Source organism: Aedes aegypti, chromosome 3, assembly GCF_002204515.2.
Source record: "Aedes aegypti strain LVP_AGWG chromosome 3, AaegL5.0 Primary Assembly, whole genome shotgun sequence".
Lineage (NCBI taxonomy): Eukaryota > Metazoa > Arthropoda > Insecta > Diptera > Culicidae > Aedes > Aedes aegypti.
The window spans coordinates 160,526,475-160,553,584 of NC_035109.1; the positions used below are offsets into that span (position 1 = coordinate 160,526,475).

General features: G+C 37.2%; 1 protein-coding gene across 11 annotated transcripts in view; it reads right to left on the reverse strand.

The window, feature by feature from the left end:
* Positions 1 to 27,110, reverse strand: part of LOC5575809 (tyrosine-protein phosphatase 10D) — a 134,936-nt gene that overhangs the window by 54,779 nt on the left and 53,047 nt on the right. For all 11 annotated transcript variants that reach the window (XM_021849646.1, XM_021849640.1, XM_021849644.1 and 8 more), the window contains exon 2: positions 10,868 to 11,393. In XM_021849646.1, coding sequence (XP_021705338.1) covers positions 10,868 to 11,393 — 526 coding nt within the window. The remainder of the gene's footprint in view (positions 1 to 10,867; positions 11,394 to 27,110) is intronic.

The following is a 27,110-nucleotide window of genomic DNA, read 5'->3' on the forward strand; positions in this document are numbered from 1 at the left end:
TGACGATAAAGACGCTAACAATCCGGAAGAAATTTGCCACCTCTTTTCAACGTTTTTCCAAGAAATCTATACGACATTTTCAGAAGAGGATCGGGACCAAAATTATTTTTCATTCTTCCCTGCCCCCTCAAATGACATTAGTGTGCACCAGATAAGTGTACAAGACATCTTATCAGGCTTGAAAGGATTGGATGCCACAAAAAGTGCAGGACCTGATGAAATCCCTCCAGTATTTATGAAGAAGCTTGCTGTTGAATTAACATCTCCTTTGTTTTGGCTGTTCAATATGTCACTAAAATCCGGCAAATTTCCTAAAATCTGGAAGAAATCATTCTTAGTACCTATTTACAAATCAGGGAAGAAAACTGATATTCGTAATTATCGTGGAATTGCTATAATTTCCTGTATTCCAAAGCTCTTTGAATCCATTGTTAATAGAAAATTGTTTGGGCAATTAAGGAACAGAATTACAAATGCACAACATGGATTTTTTAAAGGCCGTTCCACTTCTACAAATTTACTAGAATTCACCAATTATACTTTGAATGCTATGGACAATGGTAACTATGTAGAGGCTCTGTATACTGATTTCAGCAAAGCATTTGACCGCATTGATATCTCTATGTTACTCTTCAAGTTAGAAAAAATAGGATTTGATAAACCATCTTTAAACTGGATACAATCATATTTAACAAATCGGCAACAAATAGTGAGATATAATGGTAAAAAATCGAATCCTATCCAAGTTACATCAGGAGTTCCTCAAGGCTCACATCTAGGACCTCTTCTTTTCATATTATATGTAAATGATATTTCCTACATTCTTAAGCATATAAATATTCTTATCTATGCCGACGATATGAAGTTATTCATGGAAATCAAGTATGCTAACGACATTGACATCTATCTGAGTGAAATATCTATTTTTGATGAATGGTGTAGTAAAAGCCTACTTCAGTTAAATGTTAAAAAATGTAATTTAATTACTTTTAGCAGAAAGCGAAACACAGAAGAAACAACTGTAGTTTTAGGAAATCAAATCGTTGAAAAATGCGATAGGGTCAGAGATTTAGGCGTAATTTTAGACTCAAAACTCACTTTTATCGATCATTACAACACCATTATACATAAAGCAACAAATATGCTTGGTTTTATCAAACGCTTTGGTTCTAACTTTAATGATCCATACACTATTAAAACTTTGTACGTCGCTTACGTGAGGTCTATATTAGAGTATTGTAGTATTGTATGGTCTCCTTTTATGAAGACGCATGAAGAACGTCTTGAATCAGTTCAAAAGCAATTTCTGTTATATGCTCTTCGTAAATTGGGCTGGACATCCTTCCCTCTTCCATCTTATGAATCAAGATGCATGCTCATTGATATTCAGACATTGAAAAAGCGCCGCGAATTCGCTATGGTTTCATTCGTGAACGATATTGTTTCGCATCGTATTGATTCTCCTAACCTATTAAACAGTTTAAATTTTTATACTCCTTCCCGGCAATTGAGGAATCGTAACTTGTTTTTTATTAATCACCGTCGTACTAATTATGCAAAATTTTCTCCTCTAAACCGAATGATGAGTTTATATAATCAACATTGCGAAACAATAGACTTAACAATGTCGCGTAGTAACCTAAGAATATACTTCAACTCTGTAAGATATAGCAGTATATAGATTTAAGTATTAACATGTAGTCTACTTTGATTGACGATAATAAATAAATAAATAAATAAATAAATAAATAAATCTTACGTAAAAGACAGGAGTAATCAGAGTAGCATTTGAATGACAAATTATTCAAAACCATTTCGACTAGACAGTATTAGTAATGACACTACTACACTACTATTTCAAACAAATTCTGATGGAGCTGCTGATTTTCACAATGCTTCCTTTTCTCAGAAGCAAGGGAATATGGGTACTTTTCAAAAACTACCACGTCACAATACTAATAAAAAAACATTGTTCATGTGGGCGCCATTGCCTAGTCCGTCTGAGTATTGGTCCTGGTAGAGGGAAATCTTGGCAAAAGCCAGACCGAGGGTTCAGCCTTGACAAGTTAAGCTGTCAGGCAGCTCCAACTGAATACCACAAAAAAAAAAAAACTTGATAGATTTTAGTAAACTAACCATTAAAATGTTGATTTCATTGGGGTGAAATTGTGCTTTAAGCATTTGCGTTTTGCTAGACAACTTGTCCAACAAATAAAGCACCTAGTGATTACGGAAACCACAAAGTATATTTCATAATACACGGTTTTGGAAGTTTTATTTTATCATTTGCATAAATCATTTCAACACATACGGAGCTCTTTGTACTTGTTTAATACATAGGTTCCAACTATTTTGTGAGTGCGGGAGCCATTTTGCCGGTTTCTTCGCGACCCTTCATGGGAAAATGTGCAGAAACTAGTTTTGAACTGAAACATTAATCAGGATGGAATTCGATTGCAGTGCTGTAAATATGCACCAGGTACATTTAAAATAAAGAGTTTTTGATATTTTCAACGAAAATTTGAAAGCCAATAACGCTGTAATATTATCATTCACCATCTGATTGATCATTTATTGAAGGAGAAATAGAGCCAAAATTGGTGTTTTATCAAACTTTACCCTATCAACCCTCGGACGATCGAGGAAAGATTATGAAAAAAATTGAGGTTTGATTAAAACATCTCATTGGATTTGAAAACATTCAAACATTGATTAATGTTTTTTAATTGTTCTATCAAAATATGAATATTGCTAAAAGGACAGGTTTTGGACAAAACATTTATTGATAACAAACTTTTATCAATAAGTAGTTAAAACCCGAATTTATTACTATACCATTTAATTCCGCTAGAGTTTGTATTCTTTGACAGATACGCGTATTTCGACCTCAACTGTAAGGCCGTCTTCAGTGTCGGTATTGCACTAAACAGCTCGAAGATTTATTATAAACTTTTATCAGCAGATAAGCTTAAGACAAAATTGTCACTTTTTAAATCAAAGGACAATTAATGATTTTCAGGATGAAAGTAATAATGACACAAACTAAGTTAGTAAAATATTGGACGTGGGTTTTGCAGAGCAGTGTTTTGGAAAGCCCAAACAAGGCGCTTCGTTTTCGGGACGCCGGGAGTTTGGTTTTCGGTTCGCGGGTGTGATATTATTCACTAATTTATAAAGTTGTACATTTAAATGAAAACTATCTTAGGGTTTAATGATATTTAGTTTGCAAAGTAACATCGACTGATAACGTGTGTTCACTAAAAGATCTCAGTTTTCAAACTGACGGTCTGAACGTCGGGCCTACTATGTTTTTTCAGATTCACCACATCTCCCTTTCTTCCAGATCAAAGTTGATTTACAAAGTAATCTCGCTGCCAGGATGGTCGACACATTATACGAGGAGGGCGACTTGGTGGTGCTTGATCTTGATTGTACATCGGATTGTCGTTAGTGTCATCAACGGTGGATGATGGTGGTGGATCCTGATCGTTCATCGGGTTGTTGATTGTATCGCCCATTACGGATGTTGATGTTTCTTCATTCGATATTGCTTGTGGATTGTATATCTTCTTGAGATGGGCGATATTCCTTTCCAGGACGCTCCCTGAAACAGGATCAAGAATTTTAACGCGGTTTCCTTTTCTTTCCATGACTTCGTATTGGGTCTTGCCGAACGTTGTAGTAAGCTTTCCGGTTGATATAAGGTTTTGTAACAAAACGCGATCGCCTTTTTGAATATCTGAGGGTTTTGCATGGCGCCTTACATCTTCTCTTTCTTTGCCTCTATGTTTCAGAATTCTATCCCTATCGTGAACTTCAGAGTTAACAGGAGGCGCCGTCTCGATATCGCTTATTGATGGTATTTTGGAACGGATTAGACGATTCTGCAACAGAACAGATGGAGCTTTACCTGTAACGGAATGTGCAGTTGTATTGTACATCATGAGGTACTCAAGCAAATCATTTTTCCAATCGCGATTCGTTGAATGACTTATTTTTAGCCGCTTCAAAAGAGAACTGTTCTGCCTCTCAACTTCACCGTTCGCCTGCGGCCAGTATGGCGCTGTGTGATTCAGAGTTATATTTCTTGAAAAACAGTATTCTTCGAACTCAGTACTTATAAACTGACGACCATTATCCAGAGTAATTGTTCTTGGATAACCTAAACGGACGAAGATGGGCTCAATTCTCTTAATAGTTTCCTCTGACGTAATCTTCTTCATGGTGCACACTTCCTTGTATCTACTATAGTAGTCCACAATCACTAGAAGGTATTCGCTCGATGGTAGAGGCCCCAGAAAATCCATGGCAACGTCTACCCAGGGTTCTTTTGGCATTTCGCGGCGGCGCATTGGTTCAGGTGCTGATGGTCTGCTAACCAATCGACAACCTTCGCAGTTTCTGACCGTTTTCCTTGCATCTTCATCCATACCCGGCCACCAAACCCTGTCACGAAGTCGTGATATCATTAATGTCTCACCAGGATGACCTTCGTGAGCAAGTTGCAGCATTCTTGCGCGTAGACTTTGAGGAATGACGATTCTGCACCCGCGAATTACGAAACCTTCGAGGAGGGCAAGATCGTTCTGAAAAGGTATGTATTTCTTAGCACCATCCCTAATCGCACCATCAGTCCAATCTGAAGTCAACAGAGCATCCTTGACTAGAAGTAGTTCTGGATCAGTAATGATTGCATTCTTAATTTCCGAAACGTCTACAGCCACTGAATCTGTAATGGCGCTAATGTAGAGTTGATCATCACATTTGTCTACGTCTTCGTTAATTGTCGTTAGAGATAGCCGAGATAATGAATCTGCTATATTTTGTTTACCAGGCCTATATACAATCCTAAACTTGAACGGTTGCAGCCTAAGCACCCACCTTTCAATGCGTCCGGGAGGCTGTGATGTTGGCTTGAAGATTGCAGTTAATGGGCGGTGATCTGTTTCGAGTTCGAAGACTCTGCCAAGTAGGTACAATTTGAATTTTTCAACGCACCAAACTATTGCCAGCGCTTCTTTTTCTGTTTGGCAATATCGACGCTCTGTTGATGAAAGGCTCTTGCTGGCATACGATATAACGATGGGTTTATCATCATATTCGTCTTCGAACTGTATCAAAACAGCTCCTAAACCAACGGGCGATGCATCCGCAATGACTCTAGTTCGACGGTTGTTATCGAAAAAACCGAGCGTTGGCGCTGAGCATACAGCCCGTTTCAAATTATTGAACGCTATCTCGTGCTTCGTCGTCCAGTCGAATTTTTGTCCACTGACTGTCAACTGCCGTAGGTCGAATGTTTTAGTTGCTAAATCGGGAATGAATCTTCCTACATAGCAAACGAGTCCCAAAAAACTTCGAACTTCTTCGGCAGATGTAGGCGATCTGAACTGCTGCACTGCTGTTATCTTATCTTCCGTTGGTCTAACGCCTTGCTGAGAAATGTCATGGCCCAAAAATTCTGTTTCCGTAACTTTGAATTTACATTTCTTAGTGTTCAACACGACATTGTGTGCTTCTAATGTGCGTAGAACACTTTCTAAAGCAGCGTCATGTTCAGCCTCCGTCTTCCCATGTACAAAAATGTCATCTTGATAGTTGAAAGAGTTTGGACAATTGCTCAGAATTTGCTCGATAATACGCTGGAAATGTTCTGACGCGCTGCAGATTCCGAACATCAACCTGGTGTATCGAAACATACCAAGATGAGTAATAAATGTCGTTATGTGTCGACTTGACTCGTGCAACTCCACTTGGTGGTACGCATCCTTAATGTCAAGACGAGAGAACCACTTGCAACCGTTTAACCTGATCACAGAAGTTTTCTAAATAATTTAATTTGAACAATTAAGTTGTCTAATACAATACCTTGCGAGAAGATCATCAAGCGTAGGAATCATGTGATACTCTCTTCTGATTGCGGTATTAGCTCGACGCATATCAATGCACAGTCGAACATCACCGTTATCCTTGATAACAATTACTACGGGGGAAACCCACGGGCTGGGACCGTTAACTCTTTCAATAATACCCATTCTTAGAAGTCGGTTGATTTGATCTTCAACTTGTCGACGGAGAGCAATGGGTACACGACGGACATGCTGAGCAACGGGCGTCACGGTTTCATCGATATCGATTCGAATTTTAACACCTGGGCACAGGAATGATTAGGATATTATCTTTATTGATGACATATTAATAGCTACCTTTAATTACAGGAAATTTATCAACGGTATTCTCAGAAACATGTTGGATGAACTCCGAGTTGTTGACACTAGGCAAACCAATCAGCAGCACTCCCAATCGTTTTGCAGTGTCTCTACCAAGCAAATTCTGCTTACCATCTTTTATTACGTAGAAGGCGGCAGCAAAATTCAGATCATTGCCCTCCACAATCGCTATGTTTGCATCGAACGTGCAAATGATGTCCAATGAATCCTTTTGTGCATATGCTGATAGACGTTTTGTGGACGGTTTCACATTGTCGACTGCAGCATTCCTGCTTTGCAAGTAGACCCATGTCTGTTGATCAATGATGTTGTATTTGCTGCCCGAGTCAATCATCATTTCAACGAGTATATTGCCCACCTTGCACCAAACCATTTCATCGTGGTTATCGCTGATTGCGTATATGAAGGAGTCCTGCACTTGAGCTTCCGGCTTCATATCACGTGTTGTAGAGGTTTCATCATTGTTAATAGCATTAACTTTTTGTGTTTTGTGACCGCGAGGGTTTGGATTTTCAGCAGATGGTTTGCGTTTCCAAGTACCTTTGTTGGAACCAAAATAACACTTCTTGGCAAAATGTCCAACACGGTTGCAGTGGTGGCATTGAACGTCTTTGGCTGGACACTTTTCTCCTGGCTTGTGCAGCCTCAATCCACACCGACTGCAATCAGCTGTAGGATGACTTTTCGCCCAACGTGATCTGTTTTCACTCTCAGTGGTAATTTTGTTGACAAACGTGTTACCACGACTTGCTTCCAACAGATTTCCAGCACCGGAGGTACGCTGGCCAAGCTCGCGAACCTGATGCTGAACGGATAGATGGGTATTGACGAGGGTAGTTAGGTCATCCAAGTTGATTTTGGGCTTTTCTAAAATTTTCCGTCGGAGTTCGGGAGGCGCAAGCATGACGATCTTGTCTATAACTGCTGCATCTCTGCTCTCTTTTTCCGATGATCCAAATCGACATTTGTTGGCCAGGACTTTGGCCCGTAACAAGAACTTGTCCAATGTTTCTCCGGCATCTGGTTTTTGAGTCCAAAATGAATATCTCTCGAATGTGTCATGCTGCTTGGGAGCAAAGTAATGGTCGAGTCGACGAATCATACTATCAAATTCGTCCTCGTCATCCTCGCACTCTTGGTTTACCTCAGGCAAGCTTTCGTAAACCCGTTGGAGTTGACGACCAGAAACAGCAAGGAAAATGCTCTTCAATTTTCTCTTCTTTTTCTTGCTCATGACGGCCGCGATATACTCGAACTGCTTTTTATAGTCAAACCATTTTTGCCTGAGTTCCGTTATTGGAACGCTATCGCATTCAAAAGGCGGTAGTTTGAACAGTTGTTCTTCCATGTCTGAGAAATGATTGAAATTAATTTCAATAGTACCATGTGCATGGTGTAAGAACAAATATTGGAGAATTGTTTTGAATATTTTAGTCTAGTTAACACGGGGTTGCCATTAGCAACCTATTGCCGACCGCCTGACACAACGGACCAATCCGTTGTATTGGCAGTTTTTTTTTTTTTTTTTTTGTAATGATCTAGCCATTTTTCCGCCTGACTCAACGGATCAAAACCGCTTCTGAGGCAGTTCACTTTTAAGGTGAACTTGTTTTTTTTTCCGCCTAACACTGAGGCAGTTCGCTGTTAAAACGAACTTGTTTTTTTTTCGCCTGACTCAACGGATCAAAACCGCTCCTGAGGCAGTTCCCTTCTTAGGTGAACTTGGTCTTTCTTTCGCCTGACACTGAGGCAGTTCGCTGATAAAACGAACTTGATTTTTTTTTCCGCCTGACACTGAGGCAGTTCACTGTTGAAGCAAACTTGATTTTTTTCATTCCGCCTAACTCAACGGATGAAATCCGTTCCTGAGGCAGTTCCCATGTAGAGGGAACTTGTTTTTTCTTTTACCCGCGTATCGCAATCTGTTGCTGGGCAACCGCTTGTTTAGCTTGACTTTTCTTTCTGGAACAATCTCCCAACATTTGTAAAAAAACTGATTTGGTTTACCTTCTGATTTTGTTTGCTTGAATCACCGCAGGTTCTACTCGTCGCCAATATGTGATATTATTCACTAATTTATAAAGTTGTACATTTAAATGAAAACTATCTTAGGGTTTAATGATATTTAGTTTGCAAAGTAACATCGACTGATAACGTGTGTTCACTAAAAGATCTCAGTTTTCAAACTGACGGTCTGAACGTCGGGCCTACTATGTTTTTTCAGATTCACCACAGCGGGTTTTGCTGGGCAGTGTTTTGGAAAGCCCAAACAAGGCGCTTCGTTTTTGGGACGCCGGGAGTTTGGTTTTCGGTACGTGGGTTTTGCTGGGCAGTGTTTTGGAAAGCCCAAACAAGGCGCTTCGTTTTCGGGATGCCGGGAGTTTGGTTTTCGGTTCGTGGGTTTTGCAGAGCAGTGTTTTGGTAAGCCCAAACAAGGCGCTTCGTTTTTGGGCGCCGGGAGTTCGGTTTTCGGTTCGCGGGTTTTGCTGGGCAGTGTTTTGGAAAGCTCAAACAAGGCGCTTCGTTTTCGGGACGCCGGGAGTTCGGTTTTCGGTTCGTGGGTTTTGCTGGGCAATGTTTTGGAAAGCCCAAACAAGAGTAGTGTGTGATCTTTTGACCGTGACGCTTGCTCCTGCGGGAGCGGGTGAAGCGGTCAAGCAGGATTAAACGTGTTAGGCGCGCAGTGCAGTTGGGGGGGGGGGAGAAGAGTGGCGTAATTCGCGGGCTTATTAAGTAGTGTGTGATCCTTTGACCGTGACGCTTGCTCCTGCCGGGGCAGGTGATGCGGTCAGAATCGATCATGTTACGTGTGTAGTGTAGTGAAAGTGTGTAGTATTTTGCGGTAAGCACAGTGCGGCGACGGGAGAAACAGCGTTACATCCTGGTAAATTCATTCTTTATTATTATTTACTCACCTATTACCCTATGAAACTAAATACGTGCCAGGGTCGAAAATTTAATTTTCGATTCAGGAAGTGTAAAAACATTTCAGATATCCATTTGATATCTGGGTGTTTTTATGCGGGGCTTACTGTATATGAAAATGACCTCAGAATGTGTGTGTATTTACTGCCATTCTTGAAATGGGTCGTTGGAATTTCAGTAGAGCTATCACCTTTCATCTCCTGGGCTAAAATTGTCTGCAGATATAAAGATATCGAAGGGTATCAATAAATACATGCATACAATTTTCTTCCATAAAAGCACTGCCGGTCAGTGGGAGGTGGATTGTACACACACACACACACACACAAACTAAGTTAGTAAAATATTGCTCTTTACATTTAATGTTACTCATATATCATGACGTTATGTTTTTTTTTCAATAGCTATCCACAATGCTTTCCTTATTTTCCACTAGTGACGTCACTGTTTGCTCTTCATAAGAACAGCAGGAGAATAAAAGAGAGAACTAGAGGCACGCAATAATGATCAGCGCCACCTGGATAAATCCAGAACATTGCGTGAAAATTGCGTTAGTGACAGAGTGACAGACTTTGCGAGGGAGTCTTAGGTTGGGTACACATCACGTTTATGATGAAAATAAGGCTCTAGATATGAATTTTGTAAACAGATTTATACACTTGTTCGATTCAAAATCGGTCAAAACCATATTGGAAAAAAAAAATCATTATACAAAAACAGACCATTTTGTGGACGATAGCTTTCGAAATTTGGAAAAATTTTGACACAAAACATTGAAAACGCATAATTTATTTGTGTTGAACATATTCCACGTCATTATCAAATTGTTTGCAATAACAAGAAAATAAGTGAGATTCTACAAAAAAAAAACATGAAATTCACATAGATTAAGTACAGCACTATTTTTCCAAAAGTAGTCTTATGATTTTACCGCTCATTTTTTCAAGCTCTTTGTGTTCACACATTCTTCTTGTTATCAATATAATTTTATTACTCTAACCAGTAAATTTAATGATATGCTTGCTTCTTTTCTTCGTAAACAAGAATAATAAAATATGTATTGCTGTTTGCGTTTGACGTGCAAATCCTGTCTAACTTCGCATCAAATGCGGCAACACAAAGTAACCAAAGGAAACTTAGCAACCATGATCCATATCACCGCCAACCTACTAAAGAAAATCAATCTTTGACTTCACCTTCCTTGTTAAAAATCTTACCGCATTTTTTGTTCTCGCATTTGATATTTGCGTTTCAAACGCACACAGCAATAATATTATAAACGCAACATCGCAATAGCAATATGTGGAACATACAGAATTTTAGCGAAAATTATTTTTTTAGCGAAATGGTCGTATGGGTTTGTCCGTCACTGTATATGGATTTACTACGTGGGACGCATATAATATCGTGGAGTAAATGAAATTGTGCATAAGCATTTCAATTGAAATATCCGCTGTCCGTTGAAGAGGTTTGCTGTTTGTCCGGGTTCATCTTGGAGCAGCTCCATAGGCTGAATATGTCACCGCAGAAACGGTTATCGCGCGTTTTTTTCGTCACACTGGGTTAACCTTGGCGGCCTAATACGAGTTATATCAAAGTTAGTTATGGGTTGTTATGTATCCTTTCACCACGCTTGAGATAAACTAGGTTAGTTGTGTGTCACTGCACCCTAAAAATGTGAACGTTGTAGAAAGTGGAAAAACATTACTCACTTGTCGTGAAGTTGCGGCTAGTGTAGGCCACGGACTCTTTGCCATCGAACACGGTGTAGGCTTGGACCTGGTAGGTCGCACCTGGTGTCAGATCTCTGAGCACATGCTGAAATTGGTTGTCCTCAACGGCGACGGTTTGATTGGTGGAAAAATTGTCCGACAGACCGAGGATTTTCAGCTTGAAGGCCGAATAGTTGCCCTGCGATGGTGGACTCCAGTTGATGATGGCATTCTTGCCAGACCTTACCGCAACCGACAGGTTGGACGGTGGATCTGGCGCCGTAGTTATCGACACCGTCCACGTGAGCCAGTCATGGTGTGTCGAGTTGGTGTAGTACAGCCAGAAGTTGTACCTCGTTCCGGGGAGGCCGTTGGAGAACTGAATCTCGTCACCGACGTCCCGAGATGCGATCGTTGCATTCGGGGCTGGATTGCCAATCGGTGGGTAGTAATCAAGACGGTAGTACGAGCCATCCTGGCCGAGGTTGCCGGGAATTTCTATCACAAGGTCGGCACCTCGACAAATCTGCAATGGAAAAAAAGAGAGAAAAAAAAATCGATTTGAATATTATGGCTATTGACTGCGTGTTGCTTACGTGGAAGGTGTTTGGAAAACTACCCCGTCTATTTTAAACTTGAAAGCGTTACAGATCACTGGTTCGTTTGCAAAGGGGAACCATTGTGGCTACCTTAATTTGCGCAGATGTTGGTGCGCGTTATACCCATCGACAAAAGAACTTGCTCAACGAACCGAGACATGAAGTTGTGATTTTGATACGGTGTCGGTCAATTGAGCTGCCAATTTCGGAATCGATCTCAAACGTTTTTGCTAAGTATTTCAATTTAAATTTGGCCAGAAGGCGTAGCGCTCAGTTGCTAGCTCAGTACATAATTGCCTTCAAGGTGTAAATAGCCTGGTTGTCGTTCACCTTGAATTTCTTAAATTTACTGAACAGTAACACGAAATGCTCTGATTTTGAAAATCTCTTTTTTTACATTTCTTTTACGATTTTTTACATGTGAGTTGATTTCACCTGTTTATAAGAGAGAAAAAAAACGCTGTCAATTTACTTAACCTAATTAACCTAAATATATAACGCATTAGTCGTGGCAATAGAAGATTGCATCGATTTTTTATCTAAAATTATCAATTATTTTATTTGACATTTGTTCCAATGTTTCAACATTGGATATTCTATGTAACTCATTAGTACTATACCAGGGAGGAAGCTTCAGAATCATTTTCAAAATTTTATTTTGAATCCTCTGCAGAGCTTTCTTCCTGGCATTACAACAGCTAGTCCTTGTTGGTACAGCATACAGCATGGCTGGCCTGAAAATTTGTTTGAAGATCAAAAGCGAACAAACTTTTGATAAAGTTTCGATTTTCTGTTAAGTGGATACAGACATTTTATATACTTGTTACATTTGGCTTGAATGCCCGCAATGTGATTTTTGAAAGTTATATTTTTATCTAGCATGAGCCCTAGATACTTAACCTCATCTGGCCAATTTACTGGAACCCCTCTCATCGTGACAACATGTCTACTTGAAGGTTTCAAATAAAGAGCTTTTGGATTATGTGGGAATATTATTAGTTGAGTTTTGGAAGCATTAGGAGAAATATTCCCTTTTTTCAAGTATGAAGAAAATATATCCAAACTTTTTTTGCAATCGACTACAGATGACACGCAGACTTCGTCCTTTGGCGGAGAGGCCTGTGTCATCCGCAAACAAGGATTTTTGACATCCCTGAGGTAACTCAGGTAAGTCAGATGTGAAAATATTGTATAATATTGGTCCCAAAATGCTGCCTTGGGGAACACCAGCTCTTACAGGAAGTCTTTCAGATCTGGAGTTCTGATAATTAACCTGAAGTATACGATTTGATAGATAACTTTGAATTATTCTAACAATGTATGTTGGAAAATTAAAGTTTTTTTAATTTTACGGTCAAACCTTCATGCCAAACACTATCGAATGCTTTTTCTATGTCCAGAAGAGCAAAACCAGTAGAATAGCCTTCAGATTTGTTGGAATTTGCAAAAAGTATATTTTTGCAATTTCTCATCGTAATAGGCTGTTTTTCATTCCGCCAATCTGTCATGAAACGGCATACTTTCCTGCACTGAATTATACGGTGCGGTAATAGCCATTACGCAACTGAAAACAGTGCTGTAATGATCCATTACGCAACGCTTTCTCATTACGCAACTGTTCTGTGTTGCGTTATCAATCATTACACAACAATTTTTCAGAAATTGTGGAATATCGGTGAATGCTTTCCGACATGATTTCTGATACTCTCAAGTGGTCTTCTATGAAATTTCATAAAATGTTGTACGAAACTCGTTGCAAAACTCGATTTTTACAGCACTCATCGTAATTATTCAACTCAGCGCAAGCCTAGTTGGATAAATGCACGGCTCGTGCTGTAAAAATCGCCATTCTGCAACTTATTGCATAAACTACTATTACCAAGCTATGTTTCAACAGAAACACCCATAGTTTCAAAAACTTTGGTTTCAAATGACGAGAAACGTTGATGTCTTATACGCCTAGGAATGATGATAGCTACTCCCCCACATACCCCATCAATTCTATCATTACGATAAACAAAATAGCTTGGATCCCTTTTGAGTTTGGATCCAGGTTTCAAATAAGTTTCAGTAATAACTGCTATATGCATGTTATTAGAAAATTATACAGCTCGTGCTCTTTACCATTCAAAGAACGAGCATTCCGATTGAAAACATTGAAAGAATGAAAAATATGTGGATCCATTAGAAAAACGAAATCCCATAACAATTTTATTAATCAATTTTACACAAACTTGGACTGCATCAGCCATAGTGGTGGTTTTAAATATTGCATCAATATTTTGATTAAATTATTCAGTTAAAAAAGCGAAATGAGAGGGATAGATGTTACTAGGAGTAGGTATATTATCTGAAGATTTTCTGTTAGGATAGTCCGTTGATGAAGCGATGGAATTGATGTCACGGCATGGGCAGGGGTGTTTCCATTCGATTTGAAAAAAAATGAACGGTTACCCCTGAACGGCGACAACATTGGCATATAAATTTACTTGGGTTCGAATTCAAAAGATTCAAACGTTTACCCGACGGAAGAAAATTAGCTTGAATGACTATGATTATAATTTATTGAATCATACATTAAGTAAACGAACGTTAACTGAAAAAAATAAAAATTGTTGGAGATCCTGCCTGTGGAATTTTGGCTGATCAAAACGTTGCGTGAAGGGCAATACCTAGAGTTATGCTATGGCCCGGGCCCCCACAAATCTCGACAAACACATACATATTAAAATTTCACGAATTATAAGAATCAATGCAATAGTACATACTTTTGGAATCGCATGCGAATAAATTGAAATAAAATTAATAAAATTAAATAACAGAACACTCAGAATGAGATTTTGTTGGCTTTATGAGAAACACGAAGGTAAAGAAATTAAAAAAAAAAACGGGTTAGATAAATAAGTAAAAAGCCATCCTTTTGTCAAAATTCCTTACGATTTTTTAACGTGACTTTTCCACTGATTCTTTCTCTTGACTGTAACGAAAGCTTTCTCAACGAAGTTGTCAACAAATGCAATTTATATATCAGCAGAGCAAGTAATAATACCTTATTATTTAAATACTTATTTTTAAAATTACTCTATTGATCACACTGTAGGGCTGGTTCATTAAGTAATTATTTCCCATGGAAATCATCCAAGAATTTTCCTAAGAAATTTCTCCAAGACTTTTGTTTCAAATATCTCAAGAATAAACCTGGATTTTCCAAAGGTAAACCATAGCTATTACCTAAGGAATTTCTCCAAAGATTATTTTAGCTCAAAGTCCTAAGTCATCCATGATTTTATTGCGCGATTCTTCCATCAATCCTTAGTATATCTTCCAAGATTTACATTTGGAACATCTTAAAAAAATCTTTGTTACATCTCCTAGAGTAACAAGTGGAGAATTCGGTTGACGGATTAGTGAAAAAATATCTGGAGGAACTCCAAGTATAATCTCTGTAAAAAATCGGGGTTATCCTTAAGGAAATTACTGGAGGTTTTCTCGCAGGAAGAATTTCTGCGATAATTGGTAGAGGAATCTCTAGAAGAATTTCTGGAGAGATCCCTGTATGAGCTCCTGAAAGTATTCCAGATTAAACCTCTGGACAAATCACTAGAAGATTTCTTGAAGGCTTTCACCGAGACATGTGAGACGAATTTCTTGCTCAAATGCTTTAACGTGCTTTTAGTATTTTTCTGTGGAGCCTGTAGAATATAACATCAGGATTCACTGCAATCAAAATAAGAAAAAAGGCTTTAGAGACCATTTGGTTAAAAACCTTACTTTAAGAGACCTTCCATTAAAAATACAGACGTATTAGAGACTTGCATTGCAATAGAGACAAAGTCTGTAGATAAAAGACCTGCTTCCTGTCATGCGTTCGTGTCTTGTACACAACCCCCACTAATTTTTCTTCTACCTTGATTAACGAGATTTTTAGCACTGGCCTAGTGCATCTCGGGACCAACGACTTTACTTTCCGTCACCATGATATTTACGTCATAAGTGACTATGTCGGGGTTGGGATTTGATCCCAGGTCTTTCGAATTTTCTCGACATCCCGGGGCGTAGAATATCATCGTAATTGCTACATTTAAAATAGTCAATTAGCAACGAAAGCTCTCAGTTAGTAACTGTGAAAGTGCTCCAAATAACACTAAGGTGACAAGCAGACTCTGTCTTAGTTGGGACGTTACGCCAGAAAGAAAAAGCAATTGCACATTTATAAGGATAACTTTGTGGTCAATTTGAAGCCTCATATTTGTTAACACTGTATTCGAAGATTGTTCTTCTCTAGATAGTAATTTAAATCATAATTCTGAGAAAGTAAAAAGATTTTAAAACAAATACCGTTAAGTCACCAGTCACCGTGTGGCCTCCATTCACCGTGCACATATACAAATTCCTACAGAATATTCATACAATTTTCACAAATTATTCTTTTGTCAGCAAAATAAGATAAAACTGATGAAATGAAGTAGTTTTTTTCACAAAGCATTTTGAAAAACCTAGTTTATGTAGTAAAAATCATGTGAATTCTGTTTGATAATAAGATTTTTCAACACTCTTAGTAGAAACACAAAAAAATCACATTTTTCATTTTAACGATAAAGTATGATTTTTTTTCAAAATTTAAACAAGTTTTCATTGAGTATCCACAAGTGAGATGTATTTCATCGTATGAGCAATGAGATTTTATGCAAATTAGAATTTTATATTGTGTTTCAGTCGAAACCCAAATGCACGGTGAATGGATCCCTCTCAGTATGTATGGTTCCTATTACCGTGCATTAGTGTAAAAGACATGAAATTATTCGGTAATATTAGATTTATTGTTATATCGTCATTAAACTACTTTATATTTAGTTTTTGAGTGAATATAGAATGATTTGGACAATACAGTCAAACCCCCTATAACGATTTTAATGAAAAAATAATTATTTAGCCAATTTTTAAACTTTTTATGGATTATATTGTAAATGAAGATTTGAACAGTCTTAAAAATGAGTGCGCTCACTATTAGCAACATAGTTGCTCCATCAACAACGTTTCTGCAAGAAACAAAATTAAATCATGACGAATTCTATGCGCACGGTGAATGGTGCACTAATGTGAACGGTAAATGGTGACATAGAACGGTACGATGCGACCTTAACATGAGATTTTCAAACATAATTTTTGAGTAAATTTTAGTTATGCATCACTAGTTTTAGATTTTTCCCTGAATTATTATATAATTGTACGCTATGTAGTGGTATTCTAATACGTTTCAAATTATTTGGAAAAGTTATATAATTTTTTGAAGTGCATTTTTTTACTAAATGCACGGTGAATGGTAACTTGACGGTACATTGATTTTTCATAAAATTCTTTTTAGCTTGGGGGAGCATGGACCAATCAACATTGAGAAGGGGTTTTTCATATTTCACCCAAAATTGGTAAACATCCGTGAAGGTCGATTACACGCGATGAAGACCCTTGCTATGAAATGGCAATTTTGAAAGTGGGTCAAACGTACTGATATCGAGAAGAATACAAATTCCGATAGATTAAATAATCTCGAAGAATATGTATGTGAATATAACGTATAATCATTGAATGATACAGTTAAGTTAATCCAAACACTTATTAATTATAACCGTCATCTAAAACAATCCTATTCCGCAGGCCACACTTCGCTCATTGAGTCGTCTCTTTAATTTATTTCGAATGAGAGTGAAATGAAAAGTTCGCATCACACATTATTGGGAATAGCATAACGCAAAAATTTAAACAAACACCTCTGCAATAAATGAAGAGGGTGATGCCTTCTCATCAAAGCTGTATGTTATTGGAAATCAATTCGAAGGTGATGCATTTTTTTTTTCTTTCGTCGGATGAGTGAAAGTGCTACGGTCAGTTTCGTTTTTTGTTTTCATTTTTCGTTTTTCATTATTATTTTCTTCTTCTACTATTAGCTCATGTGGCTCCACGTGATTTACGCCAAGGTATTTACCGGAGGCATGGCATCAGACATGGATTTGAAAATAAAAAAAAAATGCAAACATTCTCTCACATCATGTTATAGATTTTCCTTCGGTTTTTTTTTCTTCGGCTAGATAAAGAAGACGGTGGAGGTCGCTGGCTGTTTGGCTCGATCGAACAAGTTGGACGAACGAGATGAATGTGGGTTTGTCTCGTGCGCTACCGATGCGGGTGCACTGAAGCTTGATTGTGTAAGTTTCTTCATGTTTCTTTGTCGTTTTCGTTTTTTATTTTGATACGAGAGCTATGACCAATTAGTCTGGTTGTTTGATAAAATTCGCACATACATCAGCAGTTTAGATCGCTGTTGAGTAATCTCGGAATGAGGTCCCAGGTTACTACATGAGTAATCATGGCATGGCATTATAGCAACTCTTTTGACATTACAGGAGAGTTTTAGACAAACTATCGCTATTCGTGCGGTCAGTATCAAGTAATGATCACAGGAGATTGAGTAATATTGCGAATCATCAGGCGTGAGTATATTATGGATCGTATCACCAACCTCACGCGAATTTCTTCCCATGACAACTGCAGGAATGCAGAACATTCCATGGCAACTAGTAATAAAGGCTGTCTGCCTTTTACAAACTTGGTTGGAACTTTTTACGAATACCTAAATCAATTTCAAATAGAATTCCTGAAGAAAATCATAAAAATGCAAACAATAATACGAGCAGTAACACTTGTCGTAATGTCATGAGAAATACCCTAAAAAACATCTTAGACATGTTTTTAAAGAAATATCTGATCAGATTCTTTGAGGAACCATATTTTTATCTGTTATGTTTCTTTTTATTTTCTTGATTTGGTCTCGTTTTGATACCTGTTTGGTCTCTTTTTGATACCTGTTTGATATATTTTTTTCAGGTCTAAGGTCTCTAAAAATCCTTAATTCAAGACACTCAATCGCTACCAGCCCTGAATATTCCTTTCCTTTCCGGTGAGTGCCAGGACGTGGCTGCCATTAATAATGATAATTTTTAGCTCTCTCACGAAAAAGATGAGCCTGTACTAATGAAAGTACCAATGCCGCTCAGTGTAGTATACCAACACCTCATTTTAACGAAATAAGCTCTTTCAGAAGGTGGTTCAACTGGAAGTAGACAAAAGCACACTTATTACATGGCTTACGGATCGCCAGGGTGATACGGCGATGGATACGATGTTTGAATCGACGAGCATCGACGTGCCACTTGATGCTAGTGGATAATAATTAGTGTTTCCCCAATACGTAGGTACTCATGCAAATGTTCGGTCGAGATTGGTGCGTGTTTCGTAATCGTGAGATGAAGGGCCTTATGTGAAGTTATATCACCGGTTTTGGTTAAAATGTATTTGATAGCATTGGAAAATAATTATTCAGGACACATGGTGATCTTAGGGTTATTCATTAGAAGCAGCTTGAATATTTGGTTAATAAACATACTGATTTATCAAATGATATGATAATTTACGATGTAGCTATTGAATAGTATAATAAATTCTAAATGTTTCTGATTCGTGTAATCATCAGTTTGTTTTTGAAAACAAAAATGGATCAAAAAGCACAACCATGCTGAAGATGCCTCGGTATAATTCCCGATGGATCCAGGATCTTTTTGTAATGGAAACTTCCATGACTTTCTTGGGCATAGAGTATCATCGTACACCTGCCTAGCGAATTTGGAGATATGAGTTCCACTCGTAACTTTTGCGCAATTTACACGCGATAAATCAAAATTGAGGTTATCAGGTTTGCTAAGAGCAAACCAATTCAATGAGGTATTTTACACAAGATACAAAGTACATGATTTGTAAACAAGAAAATACTAACTTGTAGTTTATACAATTTAGGTCCTAATATCTAATAATTAATATGCCATTAGGCGTGTATACTGGCATATTAATTATTAGATATTAACAATATTATTTTTTTGAATCAACAAGATCATTCCTTGACTTTATTCATATTTTTGAACAACATGTTTTGAGTTGACAATCTTAGAATCCAAATTGAATATTCTACCAAAATTTTAAAATGACATAACTCATCAGAGAAGTAACAAACAACGGAAACTTTTTATTTTAGCTCAGTGTATTATTTGAAAGCTTGATCTTACGATTTTTATCTTTTAGTCGTGTGTCGACTACTAGTGTCTTTGAGATCGTGGAACGCGTAATTTGATTTGATATAAAAGGACCAAAGGCGCGTCTACGTTTGAAACCATGGATAGGACAAAAGTTGTCAAATATTTCTTGCACTAAGAAAAATGTTATCCGTTTGGAATCCCAGACTGAAAATTTAAGGTTACTCCATACATATATTTCAACGCAAAAGGGCATTAGTGGCATTTTGGCTAGTTTTTCTCTGAGTTGAGGATATCCCACTGTTTCCAAGAATTCTAACGATATTTTAAGGTGATTTATTCGCTCAACAGAAAAAATAACAAAAGTCTTAGAAGGCTGCCATACAATTTTTATAGAATGAAAAATTACTAGAAAAACTTGAAAGTAGATTTTTTGCTTTTTCAAATTCTGAAGATAATCATTATAAGTAACCGTTGAAATATGGCTGAAACTTGAATTGAATTTCTTGGAAAGAATTTTTGGGATAACTGGTAGAAAAATCGCCATATTAATGCTTAAAGAGTTTGTTGAACCTGTTATAGTTTCTGAAGGTTTCTTTGGAGCCTGTACAACTTTGCATCAGGATTCAATACAAAATAAAACATACTTTGGGACCATTTTGGTTGACATAGATACTTCAGAGACCTTCCCCTCACTATCGAGAACTTTTGGGAATTATGTACACACCTTGTCATGATAAAGAGTTTACTATTCGAATACCATGAAAAACCTTATCATGTCTTCAATTTTCTATAAGAATAAGTACGACATTGATCGAATTTGTATGTATATTAAACAGATGATAAAGAGTTTAATTTATATTTCAAGCTTGTATTATTTTTGTTGAATCGTGGGTAGGACAATCCTTTGACTGTCCTACCCAGGTGTTTTTGTGCGTAGTACATGTCCTACCTGTCCTACCCACTTCCCTCGCCACTGAATATGACAATACCCAAGTGACCATGGAGCATTATATCATTGCTTATATAAAGCAGCTGCATTGCCGTAAGTCTACCATTAAAGTAGTTTAAAAGTGGAAAAGGGACCTTATACGATCGAACTAATGCAAGATTTTTTATAAAGCAATCAAGCAATATAAGTGCATTGATACATTTGCAATGTAACGTTAATGCTCTATTGCCATACAGCTCTTGAAATTTGTCGAAAAAGAGCAATGTCGCATTAGTATTGTTGATATGTGTTCGAATACGTGTAATGTTATAATGCTTGTGATTACTTGGGTATGCCTCAAAGTACAAAAAGAGATGTACCAGGAATCAAGAAATGCTCCAAGAGTTTCAATGGGGATTCCTCTGAGAATCTCACCAAAAATTTCACTTTATTTATCTTAATTTTGCGCCAGGTATTACTCTTATATGTTTTTCATGAGTTTCTCCAGAAATTTCATCAAATATTTGCTCAGATATTTTCCCAGTTGCCTTCATATTTTTATTCATTTTTTTACAGATTTTTCAAGGGATTCCTACAAGATTTTTGTTTACAGAATCCTTCAAGTTTTCAACCAGTTATTCCTCTCAGGTTTTCTCCAGAAATGACTTCATAGTTCCAGAGATTACATCAAACATTTTTTCAAAAACGTCTTCTGTGAATCTGGTGAATGATATCTGCAGGAATTACTTTAGAGAGTTTTCTAGATGTTTATCAAGGTATTTGTAGGTCATTTTTCTCAATAATTTTTCTTGGAATATGTATACAATTCATCCAGTATATTTTCCATGGATATTCTAATTCCTAGGAAGCAGTGTTGTGAAAAACTCAATTTCTCACAACTCACGCTTGAGATTTTTCATGGGTGAGTTGTCAATCACGCAACTCAGCAGTCAAAAAATCACGGATGAGTTGGCTCACCTTTTTGACTCATTGTCTCGTATTTCCATAGTTTACTCACACACGGCAATAATTTCTTGTTAGTCTGGTAAAATTATAGTAATCCTTTCTAACGTAAACAACAATATTCGGGTTTCACGAGTTTTGGCCGGGTTTTGCGACTGAATCATTTTTTACAGTTTGAGTTGATTGAGTTGATTTTGCATCAAAATCTCAAGCGTGAGATTTGCGAAGCAGATCTCTAATGAGTTTGCTCTCCCGGGAGAGCGTATTGATTGACATTTGAGTGCGAGTCTATCAACACTGCTAGGAAGTCCTCGTGGAATCTGTTGGAATTATTAAGCCATACTCATAACACACAGTTCCATAGCAACAAATTACTATTTGGAACTGTGTTTTTTTTATTTTTCCAAACTCCATTAAAAAGAGGATCCCGTGTGAATATTTTAACTCCATTTTATCGTAAATGCTAGTTTCATTGAACAACTAGGCAAGCTTTTTGTCCCGAAGCTCAGAAACGCAAAACGACATAGAAATGGACACTTTATTCTTCAGCTATATTGGTAAATTGATTACTGGAAAAACATATTTAAAGAAACATTATCCAGTGTTATGCTGGAATGCTTGAAAATAAGTGTAGAAAAAATCTGAGAAATTACTGTGATTATTTCTGTAACATTTCATGATTGATAATTTCCAATAAATCCATGCAGAATTCATTAGAAGAGACTATACGAGTAATTCTAGGATGACAATCTAGAGCTATCTTTGGAGGAACTTCATAAGGAATATCTAAATGATTTTATAGAGGAATCCGGGAAAACCCAATTATTTTTTTTGAGGATTTTATCGAGCAATTTCTAGAAGGAATCACTAAAAATTTATTGATGGAATTCCAGTGAAAATAGTTGGAAGAATTGGTGAAAAAATCAGCGTTGGAACATAATTTCTCCAAAAACCTTAAAAAACTTTTGTGGGTTCTTCTGGAGGGATTCCGTAAGAAATCACTAAGAACTTTTCGACAAATCGCCGGAGGAAATGCAAGAGGAGTTTTCGGAACAATCCTTGTGGAAATTACTGGAACTATCAGCATTGCTCTGCTGAAAGATTGTGGAAGAATTGCTTCAAATATATCTAGCGAATTTATTGAATTTTTGGAAGGATACCTGTAAGAATAGAAAAACCTATAGAGGAATTTCTGGAGAATTTTTGAAAAAATGACTGAAACTCTTTTTCAATGTATCTACGAAGTAATTTCTAAAGGACGTGTGGAGAATATGCGTGGAAATTCCAATAAAAATCTTAGTAGTTTACGGAAAAAAAAATGCAGAATAATGATTTTTACAGCACGAGTCGTAAATTTGAGACAACACAATTACGACGAGTGCTGTAAAAATCGAGTTCTGATGGTATCAAAAATCATTTTGGAATGCATTCACCATTATTTTGCAATTTCTGAAAATTGTTATGTAATGACTCATTACGCAACTCAAAACAGTTGGGTAATTGAAAGGCGTTGTGTAATATTCATTACGCAACTGACTTTTGTTGCGTAATGATTTGCACTGCATAACTCAGTGCAAGTAGGCCATTTCATGACAGATTGACGTGATGAAAAAGAGCCTACTACGATGAGAAATTGCAAATAGATTCTTACTAGATTTCCTGTAGAAATCCCATCTAGATTACTCAATCGTTAATGGACATGGAAATCTCTTCTATATTTCATACAGAAGTTCCTCCTATGATATTCCGAGAAATTTGACAAAAATATTCTGCAGGATTGATTCCAATAAACCTAGCCAACTTATATTTCAAAATGGATTGCTGGGGATGGGCCTTGTGTAGTGGTTAAAAAACACGCCTCTAACGCCGAGGATCAGGAATCGAATCCTATCCCGAGATAGTCTCTCATGACGTAAATGTTATAGTGACCACTACCTTCAAAAAGGATTTGAAGCCGTTGGTCCCGAAATGAACTAGCCCATTGACCAAAAACTTGTTAATAAAAATAGAATAATACCATGACCCCACAGTTATGGATCAAATAGTGTGGAGTCCAACCTATAAAATTCAATAAAACGACATGGAAAACATAAAATTTTAATTTAAAAGCACGAATTGAATCGTTTCAAATTGAAAGTTCGGTTAGTAAACTGTTTTGAGTGTTATATTTACATAGGATTGCATAAAAAATAAAAATTGTATTGGTTTCTGAAAACCATATTATGGATCAATTTTCATATTATGGATCAAATTGTGACATATTACGGATCAGTGCACAAAATCAAGAGATTTTCATCTCAATGCATCTGTATTGCATGATTTGGCGAAAGTTAACAATGTGTCACATATTACAGCAAAAAATAGCAGTGTTAGAGCTGGAAACAAGGGTAAAATACCCTTTTTTATGTGATACTGCATTGTAGTAACTGAGACATGAAATGTTTTCGCTCCACACCAAGTTTTCCACCCATTTTTGTCTGCTAAAATTAAATTTACAAACCTTGATGTTGTATTAGCTTTATCCTTAGTGCTATTGTCTGAAAATGTCGAATCCAATGCTTAAAATGGCAGAAATCTACATTCTTTGCAAGTGATCCATAACCGTGGTAAACAATCATTTCCTGGTCCATATTATGGATCACTAGTTAGAAGTGCTAATATTCGATATTTAGAATCAACAATCGAGAAAAATGTTTTCCAAAGATCAATTCATACTCAATCGAAACGAATGAGTATGTTTTATGCTATAACATTTGAATTTTATTACTTGTGGGAGCTTATGAATGTTGACGGCACTTCTTATAGAAAACGACCATATAATGATAGCTGTGTGGTTCCAACTGAACATTTGTCAAATACACCGTTATTATGCGGTTGATTGTTGTGCTCAACATTACAAATGGTAGAAGACAAATATTATAACATGGGAAAAATATGTTTTACGTCAACCTTTATGTTTTGAGCGAGTTATCCGATGTTGAACGCCAAAGTGATCCGTAACTGTGTGGGCATGGTAGATTCCTTCCAAGGCTTTGTTAAGAGTTCCTACAAATTTTTTTTTCAATAATCTTCTTGTGAAACTTCCATAAAATAAAATCGGTATAAATAGTATTTTCGAACTTCAACATATATTTCATTCAGTACTTCCAGCGCAGTAAGGATGAAGAAACTAAAACAGTAGAAAATTTTGGATATAAGTTATGCAACATCCATCCGTATAGAATTAAAATATTTATAATAAATCAATTTTCAGATATTTGATTTGTAATTCTCATGTATACCATCCTTGCCAATAATGGCATCCAATTCTCGAAGAAAAAAACTGACATTTCAGTGCGCATCGTACCTTCGTGCTGTGCGTACACGAATTCTCTCTGCTCTTGGAAGTTTTCTTAAAAACTACCTAAAGCAATAAAACAGTACTTTTCAGTGCTACACAAACAGTACTTTTCAGTGCTAAAATTAAAAACGGTACTTTTCAGTGCTACTTAAACAGTACTTTTCAGTACTATTTTTTCTACTATTGATCCCTTTACGATCCTTGTTTGGACCCGTGCCTTCGATTTTTCGTTGGACCCGTTGGCGAAAGCTAGCGGTGGTAATCCTTCTTGGACACCGTCTAGGGAAAAAACCTCTCGAAGGTCACGTCTTTCTCGTTTATTAACTAAACATGGTATCAACAACTAACAAAAGGAAGGGTGAATCTCTGAATTCACTACTTCCTTCCAAAAAAGTGGGTTTTAAAACTGTCACTACACGTGGCAAGAATGGAAGAAAGGACGCTTCCCCGGAATGTGAAGTTTCTTCCAAGGGTGAAATGAATAATTGTATTGAAATGAGCAATCAGTTCGATGCTCTAGACAAATTTTCCGAACACCAAATCGAAGCAGCCTCTAGCCCAGGCTCTTTGATTCAAGTGAGGAAGCAAAGAGTGCCGCCTATCGTGGTCAGTTGTTCCGAATTTGGGGGATTTAGGCAGGAGATCTTGAACTCCATTAGGGGAATCAAGGTTTCCTTCCAAATCGCAAAGAAAGGAGACTGTCGCGTTTTGCCGGAAACTCTTAAAGATCGCGAACTTCTTCTCAGATATCTTGAAGAGAAGAAGCACAAATTTTTTACTTATGACGACAAAACTGAACGTTTGTTCAAAGTCGTCTTGAAAGGTCTCTCAAGTGACTATAAGTCACCTGAAGAGATCAAAAATGGAATAAATGATTTACTTGGATTTTCACCAGTCCAAGTAATCATTATGAAAAAGAGAACCCAATCTGGCATTGTTCGGAAAGGGCTTTCTCAAGAATATTATTTAGTTCACTTTAACAAAAAAGAACTAAATAATATTAAAGCTTTAGAAAAAGCTAAACTTATGTTCGATGTCCGTGTGACGTGGGAACATTTCCAGAAACCTGGAGGAAATTACCAGAACCCCACTCAGTGCCGTCGGTGCCAAAAGTGGGGTCATGGTACAAAAAATTGTCGCATGGATGCTAAATGCATGATTTGCGGAGGTTCTTCTTACGCTAAGGACGACTGTCCTGTGAAAGAAGATACCAGAAAATTTCAATGCGCCAATTGCAAGGGCCCTCACAAAGCTAACTTTTGGGAATGCATTTCACGCAAAAGAGTCGTTGAGGCTCGTGCCAAGCAGATGAAGGATAATATCCGTTACGATAACGGTCGTTTCCGGAATTTGCCTGGTAGAGTATCGAACAATGCTCATTTTTCAGTTAACGATCGCTTGATTAGGAATCATACCCACCAGGAAGATCATAATCATGCTCATTCACAAACAAATTTTAATCCGTCGGGTAGCCGTTCGAATCTTTCAATTTCGAATGTATCTACCCACGGTAAATCCTTTGCCGATATCGTAGCAGGTAATTTGAACTCTTCCCCTGTTCGTTCCATGAGTACCCATTCTACTTGTTTCAAATCAAATGGAAAAAACCCTACCGCCACAGGTAACTCCTACCCCGCTTCTTCGTCAACCGAAAATTCCAATGGGAAATCATCAGATGATATGTCTGCCTCTGATTTTAATTTTCTAACTGAACAATTGAATCTAATGATTGATGCAATGTTCAAAGCCACCACTATGACTGAAGCAGTCCAAGTAGGTGTAAAATTTACAAATAAAATTGTTATTGGATTACGTTTTTCTAATGGATCCAAATAATAATTTAAATATTTTAAATTGGAATGCTCGTTCTCTGAATGGTAAAGAGGACGAGCTGTTTAATTTTCTTACAGCTAATAAAGTGCATATAGCAGTTATTACCGAAACTCATTTAAAACCTGGATCCAAATTTAAAAAAGATCCTAACTTTTTTGTTTATCGTAATGATCGACTTGATGGGGCATGTGGGGGAGTTGCAATCATCATTCATAGGCGTATAAAACATCAACTGTTTTCGTCATTTGAAACTAAAGTTTTTGAAACTTTAGGTGTTTCTGTTGAAACACAGTTTGGTAAATATACTTTCATAGCTGCCTATTTGCCTTTTCAATGCTCTGGACAGCAAGTTAATTGGCTTCAAACTGACTTGCGAAAATTGACTCACAATAAGTCAAAATTTTTTGTCATTGGTGACTTTAATGCCAAACATCGGTCATGGAATAATTCTCAAAGTAATTCCAACGGCAGAATTTTATTTGATGAGTGCTCTTCA